We start from the raw sequence: 21,656 nt of genomic DNA on the forward strand, positions 1-21,656 counted from the left end.
AAGGCGCCTTTAGTCTGTTTATGTTGCGAACATGAGTGTGCAGTTCTTAACGTACTAGACCATGGTTAGTCTGAACTCCTCCAGATGCTGAAACTTAATCGCGACGTGGTCGTTGGCATCAATGCCCCGTGCAGGATGAAGTACTTCTTGCAAAAATGAAGTTACGAATACGATCAGGAGGAGGTCGAACAGAAAAGGTGGATTTTGATGGCGACCCAACTGTAGCAGAAGTAAAGGAATCGGTGGCGCAAGCGTTCGGGTAATGACAGCGTGTCCGTGTTGCTAGTGTCATGAGTGCAGTGCTTGGTTCTTTAACCCTAATGGTGCTGAACCCAACAAGGTTATGCAGGATTTCAATGGTCCCTAGGGGGTTAGGGTTAATTTAGGCCAACATTTGTGTAGGGCCAGGTGTAACCTCAGACCTGCCAACCTATCGTACTCCTTCCTTCAGGCATTACTACACAATGATGTGGTGATGCCTGACCTCAGAAAAGAGTACGACAGGTTGGCAGGTATGTAACCTGTTCATTCTCACTGTCACGTTCATGGTACTAGCTAGTACTTGGGAGTTACCCACCATGTTCACCTGCCCACCCAAGGCAAATTACAAATTATAATGTTACACTAATTTTCTCTTGCGGTGGTTTATCAGAAAGTGTAAGGCCTTGCGTGTCCTAAACTTAAAAGTCAGCTGCAGCTAGGGCCAATTTCATAGAGTTGCTTAAGCACAGAATTTGCTTAAGCACGGAAAAACCTTGCTTATTAAACAAAGGTTACCAGCTGAAACTCTGTGATTGTCATGCTAACCAAAGACAGCTAGATACCATTCCAAAGCAATATACATCACCTGAAGTTTTGGCTGGTAACCTGATTTGTCAGGCAAGGTTTTTTCATGCTTAAACAAATTTCTTGCTTAAGCAGTGCTATGAAATTGGCCCAAGAGTTCCTTATACAGACATCACTAGTTTTCCCTTGCAGTAGTCAAAATGGAAAGAATTCCATACGGAAGCCAGTAATCATGGTAATTATCATTTGTGCGTGAACTAGGCCAATAAGCAATGTGAAGCCATATGACATGACCTGTATTTAGTAATCTTTATTCAGCTTCAATTTATCGCCAAATTACCCCAAAGAAAGCGAAGGAATGGAGTTCAACATTTCCTTTAGTCAACCAAAACTTCCTTAAATTCTTCCATGTATGTGTGTGTGTGTAATTACAATTTGAAGTTTTATGCAGTTTGAAATTTTGATCGGTATTTTGTTCGATTTCACTGTTCAGAACTATTCAGCATCAATCAGTCACCTAAGTGTTTTGCTTTGCTTTGTGCTTTCCTTCATGTGTTGCAGTCACCATGCTGCAGACTTTGAGTTGAGCCTCAATGGCCGAGAAGCACTGGCACCAGACAGCTCCCTGTCTCACGTTGGCATCGTGTCAGGAGACCTGCTACGCATCATCTGGACTAATGAGGGAGCTGTTGAGATCAGGATCCCACAGGATCAAGCCTCGGGCTCCCGAACCTGTGGGGCTGTAGAAACAGCTAGGGGATCAAAGCCAGACGGTGTTGAGTCTGCCATGGAAGTCAGCAGCAGTTCACAAGACCGAACTCATCCTGACAGAGCAAGGCAAACCGTACCCTTAGTGTCCCATGATCGTACCTCACAGCCATCGGCACCGACTACGACAATGGGCGACGTGCCAGACCTGAGCGGTTGCCGAGCAGCAGCGAAAGATGAAGGAGAAGATATGCGAAGGTCTGTCAGTGAACCCATGCTGTGCCGGAGTGCAACGGACTGCGTTATCCCACAGAGGTTGAGGGCGCTCTACACAGAGAACAGACCGAGGACTATGAATGAGGCATTGTGCATCGTTCTCCACGTGCTGATGTTAGAGACTGGATTTTATGCAAAGGTACGTACATGGACATGCATCCTATCTCTTGGTCGACTGCTTAACAGAATAATTCAGTAGAAATGGCCACATTATTGACCTTTATTCTCTAAGAAACTGTAATAGGCCTTATTCACGGGTAAGCCATGTTTTATCTTGTTCCCTGAATCTATCATATTCAATGTAATCTGTTAAATGGGTTGATGCCAGACTGTAAATTTGGATTTCAACCTTACTTGATTTTCTTTTTAAATGTGGGTGAAAATATTTATGTGATTTATGTGATTTATCCCAAATTTTAAATTATTCTAAACCAAAACTTTCATGAATTTGTTTTAAACTTTCATTTCATCGCTGTTATTTTACTCTCATGTTCCCAAAGTAAAACATTTTACATGTTTTGCCTCACTTTCAATTCAAGATGGCCGACACATCAGTACTTTTCTATTACATTGTCCAGGTCAAGGTAGAGAGTGGTGATGGCAGCTTGACAGGCAGTACCATAGACGGCAGCCCTGGAACCTCCTCTGAGAAACAGCTTAAGACCTCGTCCAAAGATGATGCAGCAGGCAGTGATGCGAGGGCAGGTATGCCAGCTGGTTGGAGAGTCGCTGGTGTCCACAAGCTGCACTACTGTCACCCGTCTTGTGAGGGCGCTGTCTGTAGCATCGCATGCTTGTCGGTTGGAAAGCAGACGATAGTGCATGGTAAGTGTACATGGGGGAACATTGTTGAGTCTCAAAGAGGTGAAAAGCGTGATTTGCTTTAATACAGCGCATCTGTTTTGAGCCAACTTGACTCGTCAGGCCAGTGCTTATCTCTGGTTTACTTGGCATGAAATGAGGCTGAGGATTTTGCTTTTCCCTCTGAATGGAATGCCCAAACTTTGCACTGGGTTGCACCCAGCTAACGTCGGTATCCGTTGCTGGTGGAAAGAGGCGAGTATAGGGTGCAGTGCCTAGCCCAAGGACACAACACACGGCCACCAGCCATTACTGCACACTGTGCATGAACGGGAGGCCGACTTCCACCGATTACCACGGTTCCTGCTTGTCCTTGCATAATGGCATTCTCAGCCATGTCAGCATTAAAGGGGAAGACTGTGACACTTGGTGGCACCAGTCATACTGGTCCTTTTCCAAGTTGCATGCATGCTCAGAACTGCACGCACATGCTGAGGATTACACGCATGCCTGGAACTGGGGAAAAAGGACTGGTTTGTCTGCTGCCACCAAGCGTCTCAAAGTCTTCTATTGTTACTGTTCTTGACATAGGGGACCATTTGCACTATGCAGCCTTGCCCAAGTGCATACATTTCAGGTGCAGGCATTACAAGTGTGTGCACATTCAGTTAAAAGTTGGTCACACAAACGACTCACCATTTGTAGGTACAAATCAGTGCATGCATGCAGTGCATCGGTAGTCCTTTGTTGTGAAGGATTCACGTCACATCATGCTAATATTCCACGTGTTTTGGGCACCCATAAGGCACCTATGAGGCACCCATAAGGAACCCATGAAGTGCCAATAAGGCACCCATAAGGCACTCATGAAGCACCTCATAAGGCACCCAGTCTACCTTCAGTTTTAGTCGGTTGTTGCTGACACTGCCCAAGTGTTTGAAATGATTCCAGCGCTTCAAACTTGAAACCCAACAAACATTTAATTTCCGTAACTTTCATCAACTTCTCTCCTAACATTCTGTAATATTGTAGCTGTTTGAAATAACAGTTTTTTTCGAATCATACAGTCTGTAAGCGTCAGAATTGTTTTTACTTGATGTTGACGCCTGGGAAAAATTGATGCTCATTTTTATACTCGCTTCTATGTTGATCGTGCAGGTTTAACGGCTGGGAAAGCTAATTTTACCTTGCAGTTGAAACCAAGCGACTACGTAGCAAACCTGGGTGAGTAATGACTCTGTCCATAGACTAGACAACATTGAATGCAATCCTGGAGATGCATTGTTGTGTCTCATTTACCTCTGTTTGCAGGGGGAGATTTTGAGATGCTTGGTGGCAGCAAACATACAGTACAGGGCCCCCCTTGACAAGTCCACCATTGTCTGCGTCACACTTTAGCTAATGTGGCGATACTCAAAAAGATGCTAACAATATCAGGCTGACCGCATGGGACTGGTGTGTTTTCTGCCATCAAGCATCTTAAAAATCTCCCATCATAAAAAACTGTGATTTCTTCTCCCGTCAGAAGACTCTGTGTTTGAATTCTGTCTCTTCAGCCTTGGTCTCATTTCTGAACGTAATGGTCTGTTTTTTTCTCGTTTGGTTTTTGTAGGTGAACAGCCTGCGTATACCAACCTGCCGCAGCTATCAAGGCTGTTTAAAGATGTAATTGCTTACCCGCTCCTCCAGACAACAAGATCAGGTAGTCTTCTTCTCCAGCCCACACTTAGTGATTCTCTGCAGTACATGTGTATGTTCAAGCTATTGAATAATGCTATCGCCTAACACTGCCGAGTCTGATGGGATCATGGAATTCACTTTCTAGCTTGTGTAGATTTTAGACTATTCTGAATATTTTTTGGAGAGATCCTTAACTCACATACATGCCATGGTCAGGTGACCAAACCAGGAGGAGTTCATGGTGTTTTCAAACATATCATAATTTTTCTGCATCCCTTTCATGCTTTTAAGGTATGGTCGTCAATATTTATGAATATCGAGCTTGCAAAAATTAATTGCTTCTCCCTGCATATTTCCTCACATGCATCGCAATAAAAAAAATATTCCCCAGTATTTCTGGGGATTTTTTGATATTGATCGCCACATTCCCTCTCCTTGGATCGTGCTGACATTTAATGAGCTGAGTGACGTGTCCATGCTGCATGTGAAAAAAGAAGGGGCAATATGTCCTTATTTTCCTGGAGGAAGGCTACTTCCTGCGATATTGAAACAACAGGGAACCAGCCTAGATTTTAGACTGACACTAATAGTGTTTCTTGTTTTGGTTCTTCAGAACTGGGTCTTGTTCCCTTGCATGGACTTCTGGCTCTCTTCCCTGAAATTCAGGTAGGTAAACCCAAAGCAGATTGTCAACGTTGAAGTAGCCATCTGTTTAGGATGGGAATATACATTTATTTTGGTTAGTGTTCAGAGAAACTTTCAAACAAATCATTTAATCCTGAACCAAAATTTAGGTTACACACAGGAAATGCAGTGAGTCATCAGGCAAGTGTCAATTGCAACAAAGTGTATAACAGTTGCCACCAATTTTGGCGTGCTAGATATTTCAAATTGGTTTCCTCCGTTTCATCGACCAAAGCTGCTGATCCTGAGTTTCCTTGATGTGGGGAGTCTTCTCAATGTGTCTGAAGTCTGCCGACAACTCTACAACATGGCTGCCGACGGATCACTTTGGCGACAGCTCCTCCTGAGGGACTTTGGCAGCAAGGAATCAGAGGGCAATCGGAACTGGAGAGAGGTACTGACCCGTTTAGAACTATTGGCTCTGTGCACGAACGGTTGAGGGCAGTCAGAGATCTCATAATAAGCTACTGAGGCCATGTACATGTGTACGACCTCAAATTTATGTTAATCAAGCCAAGCCTAGCTGGCAACAGTGTATGGTGTCAGTGTTACAGTCGAGACTTCTTTGAAGACCATCGCAAGTTTCCTAAGACCAGCGCAGTCTGAATTCAAGTCACAAGTTATTCTGAAGACCTGCAACGAAAGCATTCGTTTGTCATTGTTCACTCTGTTAATGTGACTTGCCCTCTGAACGGTCTGATGTCTGGTCTCAGGATGGTCTCGGCTGCATCGCTGTTCACGGCCAGTTGCTGACGGATTACATCAAACCGTCAGCTGTGCATCCAACGTTTGGGTCAAAAGAATGCGCAGGCATTAAATCGATGAATTTCTCTCAAGAGAGTTCTCAGTCATCCGTGAAATTGATATTTTTATTGTGACGAAGCAAGGTTTGCTCAATTCGCTGTCGTGCCAGTTTCATAAACTCTTCTCCTGCACAGGGATAAGTAGTAACAACAGTTACATGTGTTTTCAAGTGCACCCCAGATCGTTTGATCCGGAGTTACAAAGCCATATTGCCAGGCCCATGCCTGGTATCAGCACCAACATGACTTGTCGCATTTGGAGTTTCTTGATTTTTAAAAAAATCTACATTCTTCCATTTCAAGATGTACTTCGAGTCATTTTAATTGTGATAAAAATTCACAAACTTGTAAGAGCAACTAAGGGTGTAAAGGCAAATCCCATAATTCGAATTAACATCGCCTCCACACAAAGTACATCTTGAAATGGTTTCCCGGTACCCGCTGCTACATCTGACTTGGACCAACTAGCTGACCCCAGCAAATTCAATGGTCCAGTGGTAAAGATGTCTGCACTATGGAGTAAGAGGTCTGCTGGTTCAAGTCCCACCTGAGTAAGCTTGTGAATTTTTATCGCAAGCTCTTAGATAAGCACGGTGTATATAATGTAAATTAATATACATTGGTGTAGGGGCAAATCCCATAATTAAAATGTATTTTTCCAGTTGTGGTCAGACGATTTCACAGGTTCATGAAGAAGGTTGACCCAGAAGTTGTCTTTCTAAAGTGATTTCCCGAAGTGTGTTTTACCAGCGAGTTCATAAATCTCTTTGAAAGTTGCCAGACAAGTGTGTGCCCCTATCTCCACCAGATTTAAATACACAAGCAACATTTTTTGGGTGCGATTTCTCCAGCTGTACAAGCAGAGATACAAAAGAAAGAAGGAGCTGGAGAGATATCAGAGGAACCTGATTGACCGGTCTGCCCCAGTCACACCGGGCATGTTCTATCCACCTCCTTCCCGACCACCCACAGTGCCAGGCTACCCTCCTGGATACAGGTCAGTGCCCCTATCTCTACCCCTGATGTCACCGACACAGCATGGCTGAATGGTTTGTCTTGAGCCCGCTGGTACACCCTTCCGATTTTACCAATTCTTATGGACCACTGTGTCACTGGTATTGTCTAGCCCTAATTGCTGTAGACCGTAATATCACCCGCATGCACGTATCTTACAATGCCAGTCACGTGATGGCCATCTCTTTCTGTGGAGGTTTCCATTTTGAATCGTGACGCTTGCAGTGAATCTGATTGGTTAAGATGGCGTCTGTTGAAGTCGGAGTGTTGCCCCCCAGTCCTCTTCCATGACCTCAGGTCCTATGAAACCAGATTTGATTTCATCTGTAAGTGCCGTGTGTGGTCTGTTATGTCCGGTTTTCTGGCACATACCTCTCTGGTTTATACTTACGATGGCCTTGTGGTCCAGTGAACCATTTTTGTAGGAAAGATGTGTTGCAGGCCAACTTTTCAATACTGTTTCCCCACCACCAATTCCAGGTCAGGTCTCCTGGATATAGGTCAGTGCTTTAGCCCCTCTGTCCTCTCCTCAACCGTACACCCACTCCGTAGTTACTATGTAATTCCTCTGTCGCATCACTGTTAAAGCCTTATCCTGCTTCATCCCTTCTGTATTCCTGTTCCAAACCTATCGTGCTTTGGCTCCACCCCTGTTGTACCCCTGTCCACCCCTTGCATAGCTGCTTCTCTCGTTGCTTCTTCAAACTCATGTAAAATCAAAAAATTAACAATGTTCTAACCATCAAACTGCAGATAGCACAGTGATCCATTTCCAGTAAGTCAAGCTGCGCATCATTATTTATGCGGCTTACATGCATCTGTTAGCCTGAAGACTGATTAATGGTTATGCAGTTTTCTGCAAGTCTTGAGACTTAAGTTGTCGGCGTTCTGTTCTTACTCTGCGTTCTACAGAGGCGGGGATTACGATCTGGACCCCTTTGCCGGCCTTGCCCCGGCGCACCACTTCCCCATCAGGAGAGACCCCCGAGGTATGCCGTTCCCAGGGCAACCCAACATCGTCCCGTTTCCGGAGGAACCGACGAGCAGAGATCCTATTCTGAACCCGCTGCCTCGGGTGCCCGGCCTACGTGACCCTCGCCGCAACGGCCAAAGCGGTCGCTCTGGAGGCAGCAACAGAGGTTTCTATTTCTGATGAACTTTGTGAAGCAATCTATACATAAATGCTCAGCAACTTGGTTTGTTTTTTCATTGGTTTAAGACCAGGGCCAATTTCATAGAGCTGCTTAAGCACAAATTTGCTTAAGCACCAAAAAACCTTGCTCAATAAACAGAGGTCACCAGCTCAAACTCTATGTGATTGTCCTGCTTAACCAAAAGACAGGTAAATACCATTCCTAAACAATATACATCTCAAGAAGTTTTGGCTGGTAACCTGATTTGTCAAGCAAGGTTTTTTCAAGCTTAAAAAATTTGTTTTGCTTAAGCAGCGCTATGAAATTGGCCCCAGAAAGCCTTTAACTGTTAATTACTACCGTAATGAATTCCATAGACATGCTTTAGCTATGCAGCACATCTCTTTTAACTTTGACACTTTGCTACATGTATACATGTATATGGTTTGATTTCCCTACCAGATGGGCCCATAAGGTTGAGTGGTCAGTCATACTCTGAAACCACACATAATAAAAAACTTTGGCCATGAAGCTTTGTTTGTCATATGCAGCAGCAGTTGATTTTAATGGCTGCCATGGGATGCCTAGCATTGATTTTGGCTAGAGTGACTTCATTGAATGTGTTTAATAAAAAGAAACACTTCAAGATTTACAACGGGTGTGACTGGCACTTTTAGCACAACCCATTTGCCCTGGGGAATAAATGATAGTCACGAGCACCAACAGTTTGAAGTGTGAACCAAAACGGCACTTGAAGTTTGCAGACTTTTCCAGAACTAGGACTTTGTCCTTTGACATACTATATGAATATGGGCTTCATCCAGCATTAATCCTGATTTCTAGTTCTTAATGCACTTTCATGTTCTTCCCCTGTTCGTGCATATACACCCAACTAGCTTATGGTGCATGTGATCTTATCTTGTAAAACTTGCATGCATACTTTGTGGCACTGTCACTGAAAGTTTTAAAAGCTGTAAAGAGACCCAAAATTTAGCTTCCCCCTCGGGGCATAAAAGGTTTTGTACAGAAAGAATTTTCATTTTGAAATCCCTCCATCCACCCCAAAATCCCAACCAACGGCCCTCTGCAACCGCTTTTCAAGAATGCAAGACATCTTGGGAGCCATCATTTACTGTTATCCCCAAGTACCTGTACAAGGTCAGGTAGAGCCAGGCCAAGGACGGATGGCAAACAACCGGGTTGACTTGACAGGAGTGGAGTTGGTCAGTGGCCAAGTTGGTTGATGTGGAGCTGGTCAACAGTCCAGTTGAAAGTATTGAGCCTTCAGTGCTACCATTTAACCCTTGGACACAAGGCTTTACAATGCAGCATGCTTGAATGTATTCTGAGTGTTTCTCGTTTGTGACCCACCATCCTAAAACCAGGCTGAAGTTGGTATTTGTGATATTGGACAATTCCTCTCCTTCAGTTCTTTTTACACTTCAAAGTGATCCATGTTAAAACAAAAATTCTGTCTGCAGAAACTCCCATGAAAATCTGAACAGTGGAAGTTCCACTATTCTAGGGTTATGAAGTTACCTACTTCAGCCTGGTTTAGGGATGGTGGGTCACATTTATAAATGTGACACGCAGACTGCCAATGAAGAAAATCAAATTGAGTTCATTGACAGCTTCTGTTTATCAGCAGGTATCCATCATTTATTACATACAACTATTCAATTGAGTTTCATTATAACAAAAAAAAGCTAGCCTTCATTAAATAAGAGTAAGATCAGATATGTTTACGAAGTCGGTTTACGTACGTTTTTTTTAATGTTGCAACAGATACATGCTAAAACACCAATGGGCATTTACATATAATGCACTCTTGTTGACAATATACAGAGGTCAAGGTTCAAATAGATGGTGACTACTTGCATGGCTGCATGTAGAATGTGCAGGGAAACACTGGGAACAAGACCAAGCCGGGGTTGTTGTCCATGGGCCATGCCAGAAAGCATTATAGATCTGATATGTAGCCATTCATGGAATGTTAAATATCCTATGTGTATCTTGAAATGTGTACACGGCTACAGCAATTGCACAGTAATTGCTTCTCCCGGTAGGTAATGAAGGTCTTGCTGCTTGCGAAGCAACAAATTTACCTTGACACCAAAAGTGTAGATGTGAATTGAGAACGTCCCCCATGGCTTTGCCACCGGGACAGGTTTGCTCCTCAACTCATGACAACTGCGAAGAATCATTTTTTTTCCTTTTTTTTTTAAATCTGAAATTACATGTAACTGGACCCAAACTGTTTGACAAAAATAATTAAATAGTCAAAATGACACGTTTCCAAAACTGTTGCACTATGTGAAATAAACAAAAGAACACGAGACTCATTCAAAAAGTGGAAAGTGTTCACTGTTGATAACGGGCCATCCAATGACATCATAAAGACAGCATGATTTATAAAGCAATGGTGCACAAGATCGAAAGTGGAATGAAAAGGGGGGGAAGCAGACAAACATAAACATGACAGGTTTTTTTTCAATTTGGGTATTTTTGTCCACAGTTTTTACCTTTCAATTTTTCATATTAAGGTGTGCGTTCCAGGCCAGAAATGAAGGGGACAACGAGACGTTAACAGGAAAATTAGCTGCATGTACAGCAGTGCTGTGGTAGTCGTCCTTGCTAGAAAAAATTCCACGTACATGAAGTCATTGAAAATTTCACACGTACTCCTAGCAATGTGGGCATGTCCGTAAACACTTAAATGTACTTATGTTTGATGTAAAATGTGTGCAGTTTTACAGGGAATGCAAAGACAATGGCGAAATCAGTGTGATCTTGTCAACATGTGGCTCGTATAGTTTGCCTGTTTTCAATTGATCTCTAAACCTCTCGTCTTCACCGTTTTTGGATAAGAACCTTTAATGAAATGGAACACGGAGAGAGCTTTATGTACTTGTACTCATGTTCACACTCTTGAAATCGTAATTGATGTATTGTAATGTAATCATACTCATGGTGAAGTACTCGAACTCGTGGGAAAATACTCGACTACAACACCGATGTCAAGACATGAGCACAACACACAATTCCTTGGCAATTTTAACAGCCTGAAATCGGGCAACGTGGGATGTCTTAAATTACATAGCTGCCTGGTTCACCTATAAGCCTGGAACAGCCAAATAGCTATCACATGGGGACATTTTACACAGCGAGAGAAAATACTGACATAGTTGTTTTAAAAAGTCACAAAGCCTCAGTATTAAGGTGTTTAAGATCCATTTTGATGCGCACGCCGAAACTGGTTTGCTTTGCTTTGAAGTAAGGGCTCTTGGATACAAGTCGTACTGAGATCCCTGTGTATCACAGATCAACTGAATACTTCAGAAATAGCTCCTTGGTTCCTAATGCTCATTGTAAGTTTCATTTCTGAGATGTTGCATACGTCCCCTCAAACTGTTACGATTTAAAAACGTGCCAATATCAACAGAAAAAAATCGAACCCCCCCCCAATAAGGTTGTTCACACACTGGTATTACCAATAAGGCGGTTTTCGTGAACACTTTGTTAGCTTTAAGCAAATTAATTCCCTGTGTACGAAAATGTGCACTAACCATACAAAATACTTGAAGCCACCGTCAACATATTCCACTTGGTAATTTCTTGATTGGTACACGTATACAAAAAAAGGCTACAATTGGTCAGCCGCAACACACAGTGTGCCACCTAAGAATTTGTGTTCACCTGCATTTGCATCATACCTTGTCTCATACGGAAACCAAGGACAGCTTTTCTTGTTTTGTGGGTGGGTAAATTCAGTTCCTGGTATATGTGAATTCCGGTCTGCTTGGATGCATTCGATGTAACTTCCAAGACTGACAAAGTGTAACTTCGCTACAGACATTCCAACTTCAATTCACTTTCCGCCTGCGTGAAGATTTTGGGAACTGATAATTTATATGACAGACAAGTCAACTGTCAAATCTAGGTGGCCGTACAGAGGGCTGAAATGTCTTTCCTGATTGCGCTGCATTCCTTTCACAACGCACTAAAAGTCAACCCGTCCCCAACAAACCGTTCCACTTCTGAGTTAACAATGAGGGACCTGGTGGTACGCACAAAATATTGTCAAAAGGTTTGACGCTGCTTGTTGCCAAGTCTATGTACATGAACATGTGGTGTGCTGGGCCGTTCAGCAAAAAGCAATGCTATAGAATTGATATCACTTATGAAAAGTTACAAATCGCTGTTATGGGGCATCAAGCACAAGAAAATGAACTTGAAGGAATTTAGCAACCGACATTTGACACACCAGGGTAATTTTAAAGATACCCACTTCAACTATCCTTGCCCAGCTTATTTCCCCCTTGCTGTGAGCAGTGGTATGAAATGAAATCAAGCCCATAGCTACTTTGATGTGGTTCAATTTTTTTTTCCCTTTTTTTTTTTAAATTCTAAATTGGTTCCGGGAATACCACACAGCCACCATCTTAGTTTTTCTCCCCTTTGGAATATTCAATAGCGGCACACTTGCCTCTTCATAACATTGAGCCTCATTTCAAATCTCAGTGATGAGTGTGAAAAACAAAGATGGCCACCGCGTGGCCACAGGTCTGGTGTCCCGACTCAGCGGAAGGTGTAGCGTACATAGGGCACCTCCACATCTTCCCCGTCCGCATCATTGCAGCACACCTCCAGGACCAGGTGCCGGACGTGTCTGGGGATCTTCTTCTTGGAGACCTTAGTGACCACTTCAGATATCCTGAAAATAAAGACAGGAATGTTGTTCCTTGTGACGTCACTGTAACAGTGGAAGGGTGACCAATACAGCTTTGCTCTGTTAGTTACCGTGCATACCTTGATCCTTTACTGAATGGCATCTTATGACTTGATCACAAGCAGATGTATTGCTTTGCCCCCTAAAATTTGGCCTTTCATATAAGGTAAAACATGGCGGCGATCTTTCATAAACACGCAACCAAAAAGTAATAAATACTAATTTCCATTCCTATAACATTTCTCCGAGTCACCTCATATTTGGGTCATTCCATGACGTTGGGGGTCAATTTGTGACTCTGTCAATTGTTACGTGGGTTCCGTATAAATGAACAGCTGTTTCCCTGCATGTGGATTCCCGATTGACATTGCTATACATCTTACAAGGCTGAATACAGAGGGGTGTGTTATTTTTACAGAGTTTGATGACTTACTCTACAGGTCATGACAGGTGGTAAACGTTACCGGTGTAACCAGAACACCGTCACCAATTGTGCCCCTACCTCATGGAATGACCCATTTTTCAACACTCCTGGTGCACCCACAGGACACTACTTGCTACCACAATAGGCTATGTACAGTGACCATATTGAATCCAACACATGGCCTGCCTCCACAGGCGGTGTGCGCGCAATAGATGAATGGAGGTTTAGCATATTTCGACATCAGCCACTGGTGAGCCGAAGTGTGCTGGACGTTTCAACCCGTCACCCGTGCCTGCGCACACACGCAGCAGGGACGGTGCGACTCCTGGCTTAAACTCCGATGCCATCAAGTCTGCATCAAGTCCTTTCAAAAAGACCACTTAACCCTAACTCCCTAGGGTGTGCGCAAAATCATAGTAAAATTGGAGGATTCAGGGCTGTAGGGGCATGCCTCTGTCCCAGGGTTCAGTAAGCTTGTGACCTAGCTTGTTAAGCTTCAATGATCTGTGGTGGACTCGACGGCAGTGATGCCCAGGGCAGCCAGGCTGGCCTGCTCTTGGATGAAAACTCCCAACAACACACATGTAAGCCCCTGCTCACTGAGTTTTTTACACACTGACTAGCTCAAGCAGGCCACAAAGCAGCATCTAATGTCCCCCCCCCAGCACGGAATCCATGAAGTATACACAGATGTCTTTTTTTTTCAATTTGGATTCATTTTCCTTCTTTTCTATTTCATTTCAGCTGCTCTTTCCTGTTCACAGACTCGCATGCAAATGTTTCAGCAACCCAGTCAATTTGCAAGATGCAGCCCAATTTGTGGAACACATCCATCCATTTTGTACCACATTCATCTCCTGACTGGCCAAACAGGGATTCCACTGGACAGTCTAAGGCCACTGAAACAGGGTGTCAGTGCTGCTGACAATTTCTGTGTTATCCTCCACTTAAAAGGCATCTACCCACCTCCCCCTCAACAAAAACCCAACTCACTTGAATCCCAGTCGTTCCCTGAGCTTGGGCGGGGCCATGAAGAAGGAATACAGCATGCAGACGCCCTGCGACATCATGGTGACCTCCAGCTTCAGCTCCTTCTGGAAGTAGTCCAGGAACTCCTGGAGGGTCATCTCGTTGCCCTCCCGGACGCCCTGCACCTCGATGCGGTCCCAGAGGGAGAACTCAATGTCATTGTACTGCAAGGTGGGAAAAGATTCACATTGAGAATTTATATCATGACATGTATGGGCACGTGCGGCATGTTTTGCTTTCCTTTTTTTAAATGGGGCCAGGGTCCTGGAATTTGGCACGCTGTGCATTTTAACATCGTTTTTGTTCAATTTCTATGCTGATTTGATGGAATTTTATGGCGATTCGATGTACCATTCTCAAAGATCGTCAAGGCTTTGACATCAACCTTGCAGTCAAATGTGCTCATGCATGGTTTGAAGCATTAATTAGAATAGAAGTTAATTACATAGAAGTTACAAGAAACCCCTTTGTGCAATCCATCTTTGCAGGCTTCCTGAGGCATACGCTGTTGACAGATGCATAACCAACATTTCAGGGAAAAACAATGTTCTCATAGAAGCCAAGAACTGCAAGAGAATTGACCGGGTCAAACAATTGCTGGCTTTCAGGGTTGAAGAGGGATGTTTCGACCAGTGACTTCCTCAACAGCACAATGTACAGATAAGTTTCAAATGTGTCACTGTGCCCCAGTGTCCAGAACAAAAACTGAGAAAAAAACAATGGCAGATTTGAACGGGACTGCATCGTGTAATGCACTTCCACAGGACACCGCAACGACAGAGACCGTCTCAAAAGGACAAGCAAGATGAGCAAAAGCCGACTTGCCTTCTGCTTGGCAGCCTGGATGGGCTCGGAGAAGCCAAAGAAGGGCAGGGCCAGGTTAATGAAGCCGTTCTTGTAGGATTCCAGCTTCTTGTTGCCGTTGGCCATCTTGTACAGCTCCAGGCACACCAGGCCGGCCACCACCGAGGTGGTGGTGGCGATGGCCGGGATGATCTTGCCCGCGATCAGCTTGGTCTACCAGACAAAACAAAATATTGTCAGACTGGTTTTTTTGCTGCTCAACCTCCGCTCTGAATTTTAAACCACTGCAATTCCTTAGACCCTCACTGTTATTATTTAAATGTATGTTAACCACTAGCTGCCGGGTGAATTTTTCTTGAGCAAGACAAGATGCCGGGTCCTTTTCAAGATTTTCCCTTTTCAAAATTCTTCAAAAAGTCATCATTTCATTTAATGGCCGTTTATATCCACATGAAGGACTCTTTGGACACTACTCAAAAGCGGACAAGTAACCTTCATTGACTCCTGAATATTTCAGCCAGGCCTGCAGCCTTGCAAATAAAGCCCAGATTGTGCGGTGTTACGTAAGATTCTTTTGTTCCTGAAACCGGCACCTGAACTGCTGACCTCCTTTCAATAGGGGCCAGATTAGCGTGCAGCGGTGCTGTGTGGCTCATCGCTGCGGTGGTGGAGAGCTTTTGTCCCCGGTGGTAACCCGCTCACTCTAAATGCCTCAAACCATGGTATACTGTTCGAAACAAGGCTGGATTATCTCAACTATTGAGAGCGAAAAAATGTCAGTAATGCCTAGCAGCTCAGTCTTTTGTGCTGAGCATGGTCTTTTGTTATAAGGCCCAACTCTTTTGTCCCAGTTCCGGGCTTCCCGGCTCTGCATATAAAGCCTATGTACTCTAAAACGGGTCGCCCGGCAGGGAGCGATTAAAGTAAGTTGCAAGCTCATCCAACCTCTTAATGAAATCAAGTCTGAAAGTTCAAAGTTTCAAATTTCAAAATGTAATGAGTAAAACTTAATGCTGCCAGGTTTTGCAGAGCTCGTTACAAGTAGGTTGTAACAAATACAACATTCTCCATAAAATAGATGCCCACGATAAAGGATATGTCCCTTGTTTTATAGCAAACACCACTGGTTTGAAGTTAACACTACCCAATACAATACTTTTTCAATCAAGTCACAAGCACACACGAACGTCTTCTGACAGTCTCAACCCTAACTGAGAATTCAATGTTATTTGGCATAAAAAAACATTTGTAGACTAAGGATTTGTGAGGTGATGAAGGAGTGCAAACCTTGTGCTTGTCTGCAGGGGCAATGTCATAGTTCTCAGCTCTGAAGTTTGATGCACCCATGATGAAATCCATGTGAAGGTTGCTGTCATCATCCTGAACGGAAAGGCAACCACCCAAAAATTACTCCAGTGGTGCAGTTTTCCTGTCATTCTAGATTCAACGTCACATATATATTCCCCTTTCCATGATACATCTTGTGAATTTGCAATTTTTGGCTGGTTGTTCTGGCTTCCAAGACAGGTTTGTTTTGTTTTTACCCTTTTTCACATCTAAGTTTTTATAAATTTAAAGCAAATTGTGACTGGATCCCACAAAATTAGTCAGAAACAAGTATTTCTTCTGCACTACTTCTGCAACACTCTGAAGTGCTGCCAGGGACGTGAAATTTCAAAAATTTAGTTGCCCTAAAATCTGGTTGCCCAAACTTCATTTTCAGTTGCCCGGCAAGGAAGTTTTAGCCACACGTGGTTTCCAAGCTTTCAGTGATGACTGGCGCTGCTGTGTTGTGCATTGCGTTGTGTGACACGCACTGCGGTCTTCGACTCATTCCATTGCCATCCCTGTCCCAGACCTCTATCCAATCATAGACTAACTTGAAACTGTGGGGGAACCACCATCCTTTACCTTTTCAAATTCTATGGGTGTGATCCTCAAGTCTTTGAGGCTGTCTGGTGTGGGCAAGGCATTGAGGATTGACTGCAGCTCGGCCTCGTCGGCCGAGTGCTGGGCAGAGGCCTGGGCCTCCGTGTCGGTCACATCAATCTTGACGCCTGTTGTGAGTCAATTTAGGAAAAGAAAAAGGAAGCAATGAAAAAATTGGTACCGAGGAATCCGGGCAAGTGGTGACTATACCTTGGGATGGTCCTACCAACGACAATAGTGTACTGCATTGGTTGGTTACATAACACCGCACAGTCTGGGCTCTCTTTACAAGGCGGCAGACCTGGCTGAAATACTCGTTCGTCAATAGACATCTGTCAGATTAGAGTAGCCACCAGACATTCATTCGTGTGGGTGTAAACGTCCAGTAAATGAAGTTATGAATTTTTGAAGAATTTTGAAAAGGGAAAATCTTGAAAATCCCCCAAGGAATACGTCATGCAACTTCAAATTAAACCCAGCAGCATATGGGTAAGGGTCTACTGTGAAAGGTAAACCTGTCTGGCCCTTGATCATAATGCCACAAAATCGGTCCAACTTGTCCTGGATCACAATAGATTCAAAGGCTTACATGCTGGAGATCCGGGGGATGGAAGCTTGGAAGCAGGAGGGATGCAACTTTGACCACTAGGAGGGGGGAAGCTGAATGGGCCTCGAGGTGGGTGGGGGGGGGTAGAAGAAAAAACAACTTACCTGATTTGGGAACAAACGGAGGCACTTTCACCGACTCCACCACCTTGCGGATGTAGGCCATGTCCCTGTTCTGTGGCAGGCCGTAGGTTTCTGCGTGCAGGTTGGCAGCCGCCAAGATGTAATCCAAGTGTGCAGGCTGGAGAAGAAAGTTTACACTCATCAGTGACCAGCAATCAGCCTTGCTGTGCAAATGTCACTAGCATCTGAAAGATTTTTCACTGAGAAAAACTGTTTATCATTAATCAGTGACCTAAAGAATCTTCCCAATGACTTGAATTTGTCACAGATATGGAGAGTAATGACACACATGACGCAACTAGAAAGCAACCGTTAAAGCTTGGAATTCTTTCATTGGTGCTTAAATTTAGTGATCAGATCGTTAAAACGTGCTGTAAATACACATTGAGGGAGGCCAAGTTAGAAGCACTATGTGCACAGATTATAGTCTTAAGTCAGGAAGTGCTGTGGATGTGCAACTCATGAAACACAATGGGCCTCTATACTGATGAAGCCACATTTGGTTTACATTTAGTCGGGTGCCCGGCAGAAGGGCATAAGCGCACTTAGGCCCTTTCGCCGGGAAGCATGATCACAGCAGAAAAAATGTTCCCCGGATATAATTTACTACAAAATCAACCTGGGCTGTACAAAAAGCAACCTTTGAACAACTTATTAAAGGACTTGGGCATTTTTTTTTACTTTTTGCCAAGAAATCTTACGCCCTTCTGCCGGGCACACGAAGATTTACACTTTTCTATGGGAGGAAAGTGGAAAAAATCTGGCGTCATCAGTACAGAGGCCTGATTCAACCATCTGTGGCCAGACACCAACAGCGCATTGCTTACACTGGATGGGTCGAAAGTCAGTGGATGAGGGCATCTCTTGGGGCCCGACCAGAAAGGTGCACCGGATGACGTAACCTGCATTTCAGGAGAAGAAGAGCCATATGGAAGCAATTGCCAAACTGTTCCTGACAAGCTCGGTCAAGAGTCCTACCAGTCCTACCAATCAAGAGTGATTCACTAGAAATCTTTGAGAATTGTACAAGGCAAAATACTGGCCTCACTGAGGCGCAAGACAGCACACAAAAAGAACATTAGATCAGCAATGTAATGCGGACGGGTTCGAATTTAAAAGTTCCTTTGAGAAGCACAACACAGATTACGAAGTCTCTAAAATGAAGTGATCCTGAAGATGTTGTTACCTGGTCCTTGGGGAAATTGAATAGTAGCTGTTTGATCTGATTGGCGTACATGGCCTCGAAGTGGTTCCTGGCAAAGGCGACGCTGTCCTCAAAGCTGGTGGGTCTGTCGTCCACCAGGAAATTCTTGAGACTTTGAAGGGTCTCCATCTGGGACGAGATAATGTCGGGAACAGAGCATGTGAAAAACAGTGACAAGCTTCCATGTAGCTTGGCACTTTCCAGCTTTACGTTCTGGTTAATAAGCTTTCAGAGTAAATGCTTGACCAAACCAGGATTCTGCTGAAAGCTTTTGGGGCAGAGTGGATCGGGATTAAACCGAATATGGTAATAAAGGATAAACATAAAGGCTACAGGTTGGTTATCTGAAAAAATTAACCGCCAAAATGGCAAGAGATTTGAAATGTGTAAATGCAATAAACCGGTTAACTAATTTACAACCTTACAGCAAGGTTTACGCTTTAAGAGACATGTGAACAAAGGATTTGTTTGTAAGTCAATTAATTTTAGTGAGGCCTCTCACCAGACTGCAAATTACATATTAGCAAAATTGTCAAGGCATCCTCTTGCACCACAGCCATCTTTAAATCATAACTGAACCAACAATGGTATTTTGACTTTCAAAACATTTCAGACAGAAAAATCTGGAAACGGGTTTCTTGATTGCAATGCAATTTTCTTAATTTTGAATATATGTGTCACAAACTTCACTGCTGTCTTTACCAGCTTCCAGGTATTACATGCAAAATTGTTGAATAGCTAGCTGGCCCAACGCTGAAACCAAACATGCGAGTTTTGATCCAACCATTACTTACAGGTTGCATTCCTGGGAGCTTCAGGGTTCTCTCCATAAACTTGGGATCGCTAACAACGAAAAAAAAAATGAAATAATTTGGAATTACTCACATGAAAAAACATAGAATCAAACAATTCAGTACAACCTTTCAGAGCTCGACCTTAGTTACAGCCTGTAATGAATACAAGTAAACACCCCCATGTTCAGAAAGAAGACCGTTTCTGATCACTTCACGGTGTTTGAGAAAACGAATCCTTGATACCAGTCACTGCCAGAAGGCAGAAACTGGGTCTGTAGAATTTTATTTCTTTGTGGGGTGGAGACATTTCTGACGGCCTTCACCTGATGTACTGTTGGACGTTCTCAGCCGGGTTCCTGAACAGCCCTTCAAACTCGTCCCGCGCCCACTGGATGGTGTGCTCGATGGCGTTGGGGAAGTTCTTCAGGGTGCAGATGGGGATGGACTTCTCGGGCGGGTCCTGGGAGGAGGAGTAGGACTCAGTCAGGAAGGGCAGCACTACCTGCACGTTACCCTTGGTACCGAGGGTGCCAGACTCCAGGAGGGGCTTGCGGTAGTAAACGCAGCGCCGGTCCATGTACATGCCTGGGGAGACGGAACAGAAATAGGGTGGAGACTTGAGAAAGAGAACAGGACACCACCCTGATAAACCAGAGGAATCTACAGTAATTAGTGTGAAACAAGCTTTCATGGCGATGGGAAAAACCAACAAAAAACCTCTTTTGAGATTTCACAAACATAATTGATTTTGAAATTTCCGAAGCAACGCCAACAATTCAGGCCTCGACCTTAACTTTTTGAGGGGCAAGGCCAGTTGTGCTTGAGCGCTTAAAAGAATCTTAGGGCATAACAGCCATTGAGTTGAAAGGCACTGAGGACAATTTTAAAGTTAATGCATGCAAGATAGGACTTCTGATGAAGTACACTTGCGCGTATGTACATGTACACCGTACAAAAATATAACCTGAATGCAAACTTACATGTACACGTTACATTCCCATAATCTTTTGAGGAAAAAAAAGGTTCTTCTATAGTTCTTGCTAAATAGCAGCAGGAACCAAAGTAAGAGCACTCCATGTGCATGTGTCGCAGGTGCTTTCCATGCACCTCGCCATCCAGGGAACTTGGTGCAAAATGATAAATTCCTCTTCGCAATTTGACTTGTGTAAAGAACTGTGCTTCACTGTATGGAAAGTTCATGCCCAGGAAACTTGGCCACGAAACAAGGTCTTTCTTGCACAGCACTGCAGCCAGTGTATTGGGGCATACCAGCAAAGGTTACTCATGGACGCTGTTAAGGTCAAGGCCCGATAGTTAAAGACATTAAAAAGGTGGTTTACACAGTCCACTACAAGCGCATCTTTGAAAAAAATGTAAACCTCCTTATGGTAAACTTTTTCAAGTGAAGGCGAAGCTTATTTCAACATGTCCAAGCTGACATTTTTCTCATGTATCCTGTTACCATCACACACAGAGTGGCATTCAAAACCTGTAAATATATCACTGCTCTAATTTTATTAGTGAAAAATTGATATTTGTTTCTAAAAACCGTGCAGCAGATGGGCGGGTAACCTATTATCTAGAAGAAACTTACGTGCATCTATGTTGTCCAAGGCATTGGCCACGCCATCCAGACCCTCAAAGAAGTCATCGCTGTAGATATGCTCCGTCTCTGGTCCCACGCGATTGAGGTGAGCAACGACGTTTAGGTCTGGATTCATCTCTTTGGCCGCCTTGCCTGCCTTGACCGACTTGGGGCTCTGACAAGTGAAAAAGGCAAACACGATGAAGAAAACCTGGCACTGCAGCTTCTGTAGAATAGTTTAAAGATTATCTAACGGTACCTCAAAAGGACATTCCAGAACTTAGAGATTCATTAACCCTAACCCCCAGGCTCCTGCACTAGAAGGCATACTGAACCTCACCAAATCCAACAGGTGCATGTACTTGTCTAGGCACATGTACATGCAGGTTACTGTACCGAACCTGATTAACTCCAACAGAATGAGGCCGTTGGAGTTTGAGTGATACGGTATGGATGGGTCTATGCAGTATAGGATGACTTGAACTGAACAGTACCAAACCTGACAAAATCAAACATATTCCAACAATTGGAACAGCAAGCCACA

At 43.9% G+C, this 21,656-nt stretch overlaps 2 protein-coding genes across 3 annotated transcripts in view; one reads left to right on the forward strand and one right to left on the reverse strand.

Annotated features, from left to right (window-relative positions):
* LOC110973607 (F-box only protein 7-like) lies at positions 1–9,634 on the forward strand. The gene is made up of 9 exons (XM_022224528.2): positions 1–259; positions 1,348–1,909; positions 2,349–2,595; positions 3,730–3,795; positions 4,184–4,273; positions 4,865–4,917; positions 5,171–5,329; positions 6,590–6,735; positions 7,665–9,634. The coding sequence occupies exons 1-9, from the start codon at positions 156–158 to the stop codon at positions 7,903–7,905; spliced, it is 1,668 nt and encodes a 555-aa protein (XP_022080220.2). The 5' UTR covers positions 1–155; the 3' UTR covers positions 7,906–9,634.
* uba1 (ubiquitin like modifier activating enzyme 1) overlaps positions 9,518–21,656 on the reverse strand; it is a 24,817-nt gene continuing 12,678 nt past the window's right edge. For both annotated transcript variants that reach the window (XM_022224529.2, XM_022224530.2), the window contains exons 13-23: positions 21,122–21,287; positions 19,851–20,112; positions 19,528–19,576; positions 18,716–18,862; positions 18,357–18,431; positions 17,512–17,647; positions 16,783–16,928; positions 16,159–16,251; positions 14,893–15,084; positions 14,032–14,231; positions 9,518–12,599 (exon numbers count right to left, since the gene is read on the reverse strand). In XM_022224529.2, coding sequence (XP_022080221.2) covers positions 12,464–12,599; positions 14,032–14,231; positions 14,893–15,084; positions 16,159–16,251; positions 16,783–16,928; positions 17,512–17,647; positions 18,357–18,431; positions 18,716–18,862; positions 19,528–19,576; positions 19,851–20,112; positions 21,122–21,287 — 1,602 coding nt within the window. In that variant the 3' untranslated portion in view covers positions 9,518–12,463. The remainder of the gene's footprint in view (positions 12,600–14,031; positions 14,232–14,892; positions 15,085–16,158; positions 16,252–16,782; positions 16,929–17,511; positions 17,648–18,356; positions 18,432–18,715; positions 18,863–19,527; positions 19,577–19,850; positions 20,113–21,121; positions 21,288–21,656) is intronic.

This window comes from Acanthaster planci, linkage group LG04 (assembly GCF_054643075.1).
Source record: "Acanthaster planci isolate LZ-2023a linkage group LG04, COTS_SCS, whole genome shotgun sequence".
In the NCBI taxonomy this organism is placed as follows: Eukaryota; Metazoa; Echinodermata; class Asteroidea; order Valvatida; family Acanthasteridae; genus Acanthaster; species Acanthaster planci.